The 12,017-nt window shown below is 55.9% G+C and overlaps 4 protein-coding genes across 4 annotated transcripts; 2 read left to right on the top strand and 2 right to left on the bottom strand.

Moving 5' to 3' along the window:
- Positions 1-337: 337 nt before the first annotated feature.
- Positions 338-2,807, top strand: TBL1X (F-box-like/WD repeat-containing protein TBL1X; the record flags this gene model as incomplete). The annotated part of the gene is made up of 6 exons (XM_032025345.1): positions 338-390; positions 572-588; positions 666-823; positions 1,000-2,235; positions 2,290-2,727; positions 2,781-2,807. 6 exons carry the CDS (start codon positions 338-340, stop codon positions 2,805-2,807), a joined length of 1,929 nt encoding a protein of 642 aa, XP_031878049.1.
- Positions 2,808-4,284: 1,477 nt separating this feature from the next.
- On the top strand, positions 4,285-4,971 carry CGGC5_v009539 (uncharacterized protein; the record flags this gene model as incomplete). Its single annotated transcript, XM_066152186.1, has 3 exons — positions 4,285-4,623; positions 4,700-4,820; positions 4,889-4,971. 3 exons carry the CDS (start codon positions 4,285-4,287, stop codon positions 4,969-4,971), a joined length of 543 nt encoding a protein of 180 aa, XP_066008457.1.
- A 558-nt stretch (positions 4,972-5,529) lies between these two features.
- Positions 5,530-7,999, bottom strand: ADM-B (Disintegrin and metalloproteinase domain-containing protein B; the record flags this gene model as incomplete). The annotated part of the gene is made up of 3 exons (XM_066152185.1): positions 5,530-5,691; positions 5,800-7,862; positions 7,933-7,999. The coding sequence occupies 3 exons, from the start codon at positions 7,997-7,999 to the stop codon at positions 5,530-5,532; spliced, it is 2,292 nt and encodes a 763-aa protein (XP_066008456.1).
- Positions 8,000-8,680: 681 nt separating this feature from the next.
- CGGC5_v009537 (uncharacterized protein) lies at positions 8,681-9,818 on the bottom strand (the record flags this gene model as incomplete). Its single annotated transcript, XM_032025349.1, has 4 exons — positions 8,681-8,683; positions 9,099-9,308; positions 9,391-9,419; positions 9,668-9,818. The coding sequence occupies 4 exons, from the start codon at positions 9,816-9,818 to the stop codon at positions 8,681-8,683; spliced, it is 393 nt and encodes a 130-aa protein (XP_031878040.1).
- Between the last annotated feature and the right edge of the window lie 2,199 nt (positions 9,819-12,017).

Here is a 12,017-nt window from a genome sequence, read left to right as displayed (position 1 = left end):
GCACCAGTAGTAGAGGCAGCACCAGTTGGATTCAATGGCGGGCACTGGCTGGGCTGCTGGGACTAGCGCCACGCCTCACGCCTGGTCTCGCCTAACAAGGTACCTTGCCTACGTACCGCCAGATTCAGATTCGCCCATCCTTCCATTTCATCCACTCTTGCGGGCTTCTTCAATCTTCAATCTTTCCTCTCATCTTGAAAACGACGATACGATTCCGCGACAGACGCTCCCTCGACGACGCACCGAAACACGCCCAAGAAGGACCTCGTCGGCATCCTCATAGATTCGTCTCACAGATCCGGACTTCGATACGCCGCCCATCGCGGCACCGCGCGGCATGGTCACCAAGGAATTCCTCGACTCGGACAGAGTCAACTTCCTCGTCTGGAGGTGAGTTCACCCTTTTTGCGTCTCACCCACACCCACCACCGCACGCCGGAACACACAGTCGCGCACCTCACTCTCACCTCAAGACTTTGCTCTTTGCACTCCGTCACGCTTCCCCCCTACTTGCAGCGACTCTCTCGCGACCAGAGCCTCCCCGATGGCATTGCTAACGTGTCGGCCCCAGATACCTCTTGGAGAGCAGTATGTGATGATCGTCCAGACACACCCGTCAGCGACAGCTGGGGGTGGGCCGTGGCTTGTTTTTCTAACGTTTGCAGATTACCGCGAGACCGCAGCCAAGTTCCAGAAGGAGTGGCACGTTCAGCAACCTCATCGCCAATTTGATTTCGCAAACCACGTCAAGAGTCATGCATTGGTGTCCGTCATCAACAAAGGCCTCTGCTACCAGGCCCTTGAGAGGGAACACGCAACTAAGGTAACCCAATTCGCATCCGACCGACGTGTGGCTGGCACTCGCCTCTTCGTCTTCTCCCCCCGGCGCCGAGGGTGATGGCGGCAGCGCAGCCCGAGGCGACCAAAGGGTAGACGGAGATGTGGGTGTGGGTAACGTAACGTACGAACAGCAAACTGACACTTTTTTTGCGCGTGCAGCAGGTGCCTCAAGATGCAGCGGCAGCGGCCGAAGCATTGCAGGTGGGGTTGTTTGGGCCATTGATCCCCCAGCCGCCTCACAAGATCGAGGAGGATGAGGACGCGGACGGGGAGGTAGACGACACGGAAATGGAGGTCGAAAACTCTCGAAAACGCCAACTTGACAGCCGGCCACAGCAGCACCTGGTGAATGGCGGCTCACCCAGCAAGCGGCCCAGGCTCAGCAATGGGTACGAAAGCACGAATGGGGCGGATGCAGCCACGGACCCCATGGAGCTAGACAACCACGGGGACAACAACCACGCCTACCCGTCGCCCCTGGAAGGCGAACAAGCTCCGACGCCCACTCCGAGAACAGATGGCCCCGAGCAGGGCACGCAGGTCGACAAAGTCCAGGAATTGGCAACAGAGACGACGTTTTTGCGATTAATGCCCGATGACACCACTTCCACCGCCAGCAACCCGCAGGACGGCGCCGCCGCGACGACTACCGCAGCGACCGGTGCCGCTTCGCCCTCGCCAGCCAACGGTGAAAATGCACCCATCTTGTTGCGCTGCGAGTGGAACCCCAAGGACCCATCCATCTTGGCGGCTGCTGGAACCGATGCGCTAGCCCGAATTTGGACCATCTCACGTTCAAGCACTATGACGCCTGCGCCTGATTCCGAGTCCGACGGTCACGTGCATGGCGTCCATCGCCCTTACCACAGTCTCATGGACGACGAGACTCCAAAGTCAGCAACTGTCGGTCAGCTTGCCTGGAACTGGGGGGGAACAGCCATTGCCATCGCGGCCGAGTACGGCGACAAGGCATCTATTCACATCTGGGCCAAGGACGGCTCGCATGTCGACAAGTTCGACGTCTCGGACCCTCCGGTGATCAAGCTCCGTTGGAGCCCAAGCGATGCCGCTCTGCTGGCCATTGCCCCCGATAACAGCAACGGAAATGGCAACGGAGGCGCGCTGGTCACCGTCTATCACTCACTGACCTCGGCCACCTTGTCGTATTTCCTCCCGAACCACGACCTGCTGAACTGGCCCCTCGACGCGGCATGGACAAGCGAGACAGAGTTCCTCCTCACCGGCGGCGACGTGATGCTGTCGCTGAGGTGCACCGACACGGCAATCCTGCCGAACAGGAAGTTTGAGAGTCGGGACGACGACACTTTCACCCAGGTGGCGTATGACTGGCGCTCAAAGCTGGCTGCCACATCGAGTGACAAGGGTATCCTTGATGTAAGTATCCCGAAACGCCTGTGCAATGAAGATCGGCTCACTCAACCCTTTTAGCTCTGGGATGAAAACGGTCAGCGCCGGTCCATAACTGCTCACTCTGGTGCAATCACCGCACTGCAATGGCAACCCCTGCCGGCCGACTCAAGCCCGCCCGAAGACGAGCGCCTTATTGCGACTGGAGGTGACGACTGCGCGATTCTCATTTGGAATGCCAAATTCCCAGATCAGAAACCCAAGTCCTACTTCACGATGGAGTCACCAATTGTCGCTGTCTCATTTACTCCGGATGGAGCCTTCATTGCGGGAGCCACCGCCGGTCACATTCTCATTTGGAAGGTTGGAGAGCACACGATGCCACGTGCGAGCTGGAGCAGGGCGCCACATCCGGGCTGGTTGAGTCCCAAGGCGAATTCGGAGCCGGAGGAAGAGGATGAACACTGTCTGTGTTGGGATGCTGATGGACAGAGACTTGCGTACGGAGCCAACAGCCGAGTAAGTATCCATCATGATGTTTGAATGCTGCGACCATCTCTGACATTTCCCAGTTGGCTGTCATTAACTTCAGCCGGTAAATCTCAGCAGCCATGGGCTTGCTCACACATCTACGATCATGATTTCCGACATGCTCGACTGAGAGTCTATGAGAGAACTCGCGGTTTCGCAAGGCAAAGCACCCTGCGCGGCAGAGCGTTTACATCATTATCATCATCATCTAGGCCATTCAGACACGACAATCCAGGTCGTGCTCCTTTCCTAGGCCACACACTCTACGGTTACCGGCGTCGCGGGCGGTGTTGTTACTGAGGATACCAGGCGGTCAGGTCCTCAATGGTGGGAGCTTAGGAGAGCCGGCTGCCATTTTGCATACGCATACCTTCATCTACAGGTGGTTTCTGGAGAGAAAGAGGATGGGAGTCAGCGTTGGGTTAGAGTGGGAGCAGCGGTAGATAATTCGGTCGCTTTCGTCGTGTCGAGTTGTCTTTTTGTTCAAAAGGGTCTGTCTGGAAGCGGGAGAGGGGGATACATCACTTGCCACTCGCAGGGTCAGCGCGTTGTACAATATGCCTGTATATACCAACCAAACCGATATGACAAAAAACAAAACAAAGGAGGTTTCGACTCAGTTGTCGCGATGCTGACGGGATGCCAATGTACTTGAAATGCTACATCAATTCGGGCATGCTTTGGAAGGTCCAAAACAGATGGCCTTGATTCCGTCCGCCACAGTAAGAGCCAGATGCGAAAGAGCTTGTCACACGTCATTCGGAGCATTGAAGTCTGAAGAAATACAGCGAGCGAAAGGGACGTCAAAACTGTCCGACGTCAAGATAGACTCTAGCCAGAAAATACTACCTTGCAAAGCATATCAGAGTAAGGCATCGTATGTCCTTGGCACGTAAGGCCTGGCAGAAGCTCTGCCCGAATTCAACCTCATGCGGCGGTATGGCTAGGTTGGGCTAGAAACTCAATCAACGGCGGCGCACTTCTTCTCCATGAAACACAATGGCTGCTAGTCAATCAACTCTAAACCCACCCAGCAGCCAGGCACTGCAAACGCGGGGGATTAAGGTATGCTGGCTGGGTATGGTCACACTGGAAAGGCGCTTGCGACAAAAAAAGGCTGCTGTGCAGTGGCCCCGCATCGGATCCGACCCCTCCTCCATTCCCGCGCCGCGCCGCAGCAGCTAGCCCCAGCGCGCGCGTCACAAGCTCATAAGCGGGCGGACGACAAACCGCCGACCAGCAACGACATCCGTGCAGCGATAATACCTTTGTTCCGCGACCTCGTCCGTTTGACACTCCCGGGTGCGAAACCATTCATTGTGCGAGACTCGAGCTTTCAATTGTACTCGGCTCTTGCCTTTCTAGCAGATATCTTCGTAACTGCGTCTCGCCTTGTTCATTCCTTGCCTGCTCTACGTGTGAGAGAGACGGGAGAGCAAACAAGCAGCAGCCGCCGTCACCGCTCCTTCTCAACCCTCCTCTCACCAGGCATACCTTCCTCGGAACTCAATTCCATATACAGAATCACAGGAGTAACCGTCCAAAATGTCAAACCAGTACTACAGCCCCCACCAGCAGCACCCGCAACGCTTCTACCCCGCCGGCGCCCAGCAGCAACCCTCGACCTCGTCCTCGCACCCGGGCGGCCCGATGATAGAGCCCCAGTTCACCCCCGCGATGCGCGACCGCCAGGCGCGCGGCAAGGACCCGTACTCGCCCAGCGACATGGGCATGGAGTCGCCGCCCCGGGCTCCCGGCAAGGTGGGCAGCCTCGGCGGCGGCGACGACGGCGACACGTTCGAGGACCGCAGGCAGAAGCTGTTTGCGATTGAGATCCTGGACGACCCCGAGAAACTGGCCATGTACGCTTGCAGTCGAGGAGATGTGAGTTGCTCCACTTGCCTGGGACATAGCCTTGCTGAATGAATGAGAGATACCGGCCACTGACGCATGAGAGCAGAGCATCCCCGGCACCAGACTTCACTTCACGCGTATCCTGTGCGGTCTGGATACCAACACGCCGCCGCCGCAGCAACAGCATGATCCTCGCAAAGCGTCGGCCTCAAGGCGTGATCCCCGGCGTAGGAGCGCTGGGGGTGATAGGGTTAGTCGGCACTGATTGCGCGGGCGAAGTCCTCAAGATGTACAGGGAGAAAGCTCGATTGGGTCTCCATCGACAACAAGAACATGAATGTCATCAGTCACGTTCTATTAGCAAGCCCGAAGGGTTAAGCGCTGGAGTTGGGTTTAAATAAGTACGAAAGTTCTCCTGCAGTTTGAGCTTTTTCAGAATCAGTAGGGGTGTTGGCATGGGATATGCTCTGTTGGTACTGGCTTGAGCACAAGGATGAATCATCCCGTCCCGGTCTCACGCAAGTCATGAGTTATGAAGTCACGGGTCACCGATCTGGTTACCGGCGTTACTAGGTGTCATTCAAAGCGAGAATCATGCAAGTTTACCAAGGAATTGTGGTCAAAGTCTAGTCATTGATGTGACAATGTCGTCGCTGGTGTCCGCACTGGATCAGCCAGCTGACCTAAGTTATGTTCTGTCCCTATCTAGGTATCCGCAGGTATCCAAGACCGTAGCCATCATGAATTACACAATCACACTGCCTAGGCTGTGACGTGTGCATGCCCATGCTAAACAATATGGGACTTTTGAAAGCCGAAAAGGGAAATGAAAAGGTAAACACCACCAACTCCGAATAATGCAATGATGGATAACTGTAGTCCTCCTTTTTCCGGGCCTCTTTGGGCCCTCTATCCTGTCATCTCTTCAATATGAGATTATGCGTATCTGGCGCTCTGCGTTCTATGCATTTGCCAGTCCTGGTTAGGGTATGGTGCGTATTGCGGAGGAGCACCGGGACGAGTGGCCACCGGGGGCGGCGGAGGCACGTTGGATTGACCCCAAGCCCCTCCATAGCCGTTCCAGCCTCCCATCGGTGGCTGAACAGGCTTGAGCCACCTGGCACGCGTACGGCTTCTGCTTCTACGACAGGCGCCGCACACACAACTGCAAAGGGCGACGAGAACAAGCAGACCAACTACACATACTATGGGGATGAAGATGGCCTTGTTGTTCTTGATCCAGTCCAGAATCTCATCACCAGCATTGGAACCAAAACACTGTCCGTTGGAGCACTTGCCGTTGCCCTGACAGGTAGTTCCGTCAAGGAAGTTCTGGTTCATGGTCACACAACCGGACCCGATACTCGGGACATTGCAAGCAATCAAGCAGTCCTGGTTGCTGCAAGAAGTGACCGAGGTGGTGTTCGTCCGGGCACCCCAGGCCGTCTTGCACTGTTGATCGCGAGAGGTGCATTGACCTGAAGCGCAAGTCAAGCCATCGCTGGAGTTGCCGCACGAGTCTCCGTCGTCCTTGTGCTTGTCCGTAGGGCAGGAGGACGAAGTGCCGCTGCATACCTCCTCCGGATCGCAGGAGCCGGTGCTCGCTCGGCAAACAGTTCCGTTGCTGGCAAACTGGCACTGACCGTTGCAGCAGTCCTCGTTGGAGGGGTCGCAAACCGAGCCGGTGGTAAACTTGCAAGTCGTAGGGTTACAGCAGCTGTTGCTGCCACATCCATTTTCACCGCCGCAATCGCAGTCCTCGCCTGACTCGACAATACCGTTACCGCACTGGCTCTCAAGGATAGTCTTGACGTCGCGGTTGTTTGTAAGACACGTCGACTTCACCTGATTGCGGAGAAGACCAGAGCAGATATTGCCAATACTGCAAGGTGAAAATGCCTTAATACCGGTGGCTGTAGAGGGGTTCATAATGTACTGTCCTGCCGCGTTGCAAGTGCTGGAGCTCAGCGGGCAGCACCTGTTCAAATTGGAATCGCCATTGCTGCAGGTGTCCGATGTGCAGTCGTGCACAGCACCAAATGTGTGACCGACTTCGTGAGCAATGACCTGCCATTCACTGGGTGTTTGAATGACGACGTTCGCGGAAGCGACAGTCTCGTTGTCCGAAGATTGCGATCCGCTCACACAAGCCTGGCCCAACCATGCGAGGCCGACGGCAGAGTCGGTCCCACAAGTACTCAACAGGGTCCAGAAGGCATTTGTGTCCTTGGAATTGCCGCGCCATGCGGAGAAAAGACTCAGTCGATCCGTGATGGTGACGCTGTTGCTGCATGCTACGTTCCAAGGCGCGGAGGAGCTGGCTGTTCCCGGGCAGTTGGCGTCACTGATAGTCAGATTCTGGATTCCGAGTGAGATATTGAAAGTGCTCTCATACACCTCGGACGCTGCGTTGATCACCTGAATGATGTTGGATCTAACAGACTGGGTCGAGTTGAAAGCAGCCGTGTAAGTGCAGTCGGTGGCGACACCCAGCAGCGCGATCTTGCGCGTCGTCGGGCAACCGCTGGTCTGTCCAATGGTAGAAACCAAGTTGACGCCTGCACCGTTGTTACCGGTGCTGCCAGTATCGGTCTGTCGTCCAAAGATGTTGCGTCCGAAAAGAGAGTTCGTGCCGACGGATTGAAAGGGCTCGAGCCCCCGTGCGTCGAGAGGATCGTACTTGGCGTTGAAGCCCAAGCTGTCCGAGTTGCATGACGTCCGGCCGAAGACATCCCGCTTCAAATCCTCCCGGTCGTAGTAGTAATCAAGAATGTCCGAGTCCCTCCATACCACCATGTAGTCGTCGGGGTTCCGGCTGGTCGGGGCATCGGGGTCTTCGCGGTGCTTCCGTTGGCGGTAGTTGGATCCAGTCAGCACGTGGTGGGGGTCGCCGTCAATGCGGAACGCGCCCTCGAAGATGGGCTCGGCGCCGTCTCGATGGATGGTGATTCTTGCCCAACCAACATGCGTCCATTCGGTGTTTCCGTCGTGTCGAATAAAAGTCTTGCCCCTGAATACGCGATGTTCTGAGCGGTCCACCGACTCCGTTTTGCGAATCTTGCCGTCTGCGCCCAGATAGTTCACCTCGAAGTTGTCCCCCAAAATGTCGTGATTAGGCTCCAGCGCTAAACGGACCTCCTGTTGCTTGTCGTGAAGTGCGAAAGTGAGGTCGAAATGTGAAAGAGCATGGCAATGTTGTGAAGGCGAATGCAGCACGGCATCTTCGAGGATAGTGACATACTTCAGCGGGTTCCGCTGTGTTGAGTGCGCTGGGGAATGTTAGCGGCGCGCTCTCATTACTTGCCTCACCACCTCCACCACTTAAGGTTAAAACCATACCTAATGTTTCTTGCGCGATGACTGCTAGGCCGGCAAAGGCGGCAGCGATGGTCTTGAAGCTGACCATCGTTGTGGTTGTTCCCCGCAAACGGGGTGAGGCTCGGGGAGGCCTCTTGCGATGGCGCTGCGTAAGCCTCCAGATAGGGGTTCTGCGGTCGTTGTTGTCGTCGTGGAGCGCGGCAAGTTGTCGTGAAGGGCCCGTATTCGCGTGTTTGGTGGCAAGGGCGGAAGCAAAGGGGAGAAAAAGGATTAAAACAAAAGAGAACGAATGTATGTGGTTGTGTCGAAAGAAAGAATGGAAGTCCGGAACGTTGGGTTGGGTCCCTTAGTGCCGGCGACAGACGGAAGGAGGAGCAGCAGCAGCAGACCTCACTCAGCAGCAGTCAGCAGACAGGCGAGACTGGCAACCAGGAGGAAGGAAGGCTATGGGATTCTCGGGGGGGCGTCGGTCGGTCGGTGTTGCTGGACGGGGCCAGTGGATTGCGCAACACGATCTCTTGGTACGGGGGCGTGGACCAACTGTATTGGAGCGCCCAGGTGCGGTGGATTCCAGAGGCGGCTGGGCGACTTGGTCACTCTTGGCTTAGTGTACCGCGCAGCACGGCAGTGGCAAGCACCAAGACAGAGGTACCCCTTCCGAGCTTGGGACACAAGGACCGCGCTAGCGCCAAATGAGGCCTGGCTGGGTTCCCACTCAGGGACCTTACTTAAGGCGACCCGGGCAGTGGAAGCCTGCCTTCTCCCTGTTTCACTGCTGCTGTTAGCTGGTACATTGACACGAACATAATGCTTTCCAGTTTTGATTTTTCGACCCGGTCGATCCCCCAAGCACCCTGACTGACGCTACCGCTGCTCGCACTTGTGGCACACACGCACGCGAGAACACTCGCGCTCACGCCGCCGTGGGCTCGCGATGCTCTAACTTTGCCCAGGAGAGACTGCGAAGGCAACTGCCGTCTCTCAGTCTCTCAGAGAGGTGTCGCCGTCACCGTCCGTCGCCGCCAAAGCCGCAAGCCTCACGGGTCCGACCACGACTCAACACCGCCATTATTGCAGTATTACGGCCTGACGTTCGCCATCCACAGCCATGGCGGTTCGTCTCAAGACCACAACAGCTAGCTGCAGAACAATATGCAGATGCAAGAAATAAACTCGTTCGAACTCACCTCACCAATCTTCGACGAGGGAATCCTGGCGACTGGCCAAGATCTCTCTCCCAGAATCTGATACCGTCCCCGTCTGAGCTGAACCACACGGGTGAAGGCCGTTACAGTCAACCTCCAAAGCAGCACCCAGAAGGGCAACCGAGCCGATAATTGGAGAGGGGATGTGGGAGGAATTGATGGGATGACAGCCCCCAGAGCAAAGGGGAAATGCTGCAGTTCGGGATACGCATGTCAGCTACTAACAGATCCCGACCGTCTATTCTTAGCGGCTTTGATATCGTCGGATACGTACCTTCACCACCCTTGACCGACTTGCGACCTCTGCACTGTCAGGACAACGCCTCTCCGTCCCTCGCGTTTCAGAGCCAATGGCACGCTGTTTGAGTCGCTATTGGCGCTTCGAGCCAATGATTATTCGCTCAGCTCGGGGTTCGTTGGAACGGTCACGACAAATTGAATGTGATGACTGGGGAGCAACGTGTTGTGGGATGAAATGGTGGGTAAGAACGATGAGATCTTTCTAAACCTGCTCGATGCCAACCATCACAGCCGACGCGAGGGCCACGCACCTTGATGCTTAAGTATCAAATCGAACGCTTCCACCAAGCCGGGTCTAGGCCGACATTCTCTACTCTGCACCTTTTCGGTGGACCTTCGACTGCCAATGCCACGCCAAACATCACTTGCCTTGTTGTTGGTCTTCACGTCGCAGACGCCCATGACACTAGCCCCCGCCGTGTCGGAGTGGACGGTCTTGTGAGTCTCAAGGTAAGCTTATGAGCTTACGTCTCCCCTCTGCAACCCAGCCTGGCCTCGGGGCTGAGCAATCTTGGCCAGAAGTCTCTGACGAGCACACTGGGAGCGGCCGCTAGTCCCAGCTCGGCTTTGATGTCACCGATTCTTTTACCCAGTGTCAATGTCTTGGCTCTTAGTGCCAGTTCGTTATCGATTGTCCATCATGTCTCTGATCATCACCAAACATAACGCCATTGGCTGGAAGCAACGTCGCCTCCCTCTGAAACATCTGTCGAAATACTGATGCACAGCAGATTGCAACTGTTGGAGAACCCCTAGATCCAAGGGCCCCGGTTCTCAAAAACTGAGTTAACAACAGACTCCCGTGCTCGCGGGACAGGGGTCACAAACAAACTCAAAGTGCCGGCACCGACCGAACCAATTAACCAAGTTTTTGTGCGACCGGTTCGACGCGATACATCAGACGGTCTGGATTCTGGAGTCAGCGGAAAGAAGAAAAGCAAAAAAGACTTCTTTCCCCCGCTTTCACAGCCCTCTTTTCGGGTTTAAGACAACTGCCACATCCGACGCCGGCACATTTCGCCATGCAAGTGTGGGCTATCGAACAAGATATCCTGCTTTTGCATTGCGCGTACGGCCCATCCCTCGGTGGCTTTGTTCACGCATGAGAGGCACGCTGGATAATGAACAAACACTGACGATTGGCCGAGATTGCAGCTATCTAGAGGCCTCCGGGAACGTGCTGGTCTCCATCGACCCCCGCATCGGCTGCCAAATTGCTTCCGGCGGAACGGCACTGCCGAATCCTTATTGCCAAGCTTACTTGGCTTAAACTTGGTTGAGATGTTCACTGCTCCGTTAGTACGGCTGTCATCATCTGAACGACGTACAGGGCGGGCAAGTGCAAACGAGAAACGTGGATTCACCATCCGAAAGCTCCGACGCAGCCTCTGGTCTAGTCGATCAACGTCGCCTTGACTTCGGTCGCTTGGGGACTATGCATGCGACGATGACAGCCGAATTCAGGCCAATCCTTCAAACAGACCAACACAACACGGATTCACATCTTGGACATTGTGCTACATCACACCAGCCTCACAGGGGCTGATGTTTGAGGCTGAGATTACCGCGTGTAACGAAGTTCAAAGCAGCTCACACAGAGATGAAGGTACCAACACCGACGCCAGCATCACCGATTCGCTTCGTCATCTTGGCTCGCACAGGCTGCAGCCGCCCAGCCGCCGTTGTGAGTGGCTGCCAATCGGTCGGGCTATGAGCCGCATTCCTCCCGACTTCACCGCAACAGCAGATTGCCAGAAGAAAGGGAAAGCGGCTTCTCTCTCTTGCCACGTCTCGGACATAAGAAGTCCTGATGACATGCCAAGTCTCCTATGTTGAAGCTAGCCCCCAAGGGGATGCCCACACACCCAGAGCGAGATGACGACGACCTGCTTCTTGCTTTCTAAGCTGTGGTGGTACACCATTTTGCGCAGGTCATGCAGCTCGCTGAGGCTGTGCCATAGGAAGGCCAACGAGAGACGAGTATGAGGGTACGCTGAGTGGCCAACCAACTTCACTGTCGTAAAGGAATTGTTAGAGGGGTACACCTCGTTATCGGAAGACCTGTGGTTGGTTGAAGAGTTGTTTGTTGATCGGCGAGGGCGTTGGATGAGGGGCGTCGTTGGCAAGTTGGCATGCTCAACTCATGCAGGCCCTGAATCGGCGGCTGCTTCCTGTTCGACGACCTTGCGTGGAAACCGCATGCCGGATGGGCACGGTTGCAGAGAGAAACCCATGCGCAGCTGAGGCCGTTGATGGGTCTGGCCGCGCGGGTTCGTAAATTTTCTTGATCTCGGTTGTGATATTTGATCCAATACTGCCAGTCTTGGGTTCATGTTACCACAGCATGCAACTCTGCTCAGCCGACTGGTCCACTGTCGTTTGTGTGTCGTCTCCTGGCATCTTTTTCGATTTGTCGTCGTCGTTGGCACAGCCACGGATGCAACAAGCATCACGACGATGTGCCGGCATTGCGTTCGTTATGGATTAGATAGCCCTGAGAGAGTAATGTAGCTCATTCGGCTGCTTCCGCTAATACCCTGATTGCAAACCGGCAGCCACCTCAGTGACGATGATTCATGAAAATACTGTCACCACGTAGCA

Source organism: Colletotrichum fructicola (assembly GCF_000319635.2).
Source record: "Colletotrichum fructicola Nara gc5 chromosome Unknown KSG_Nara_v1_contig05, whole genome shotgun sequence".
In the NCBI taxonomy this organism is placed as follows: domain Eukaryota; kingdom Fungi; phylum Ascomycota; class Sordariomycetes; order Glomerellales; family Glomerellaceae; genus Colletotrichum; species Colletotrichum fructicola.
Note: the sequence above shows the minus strand (reverse complement) of the source record. Positions and strands in the feature narration are given on the sequence as shown.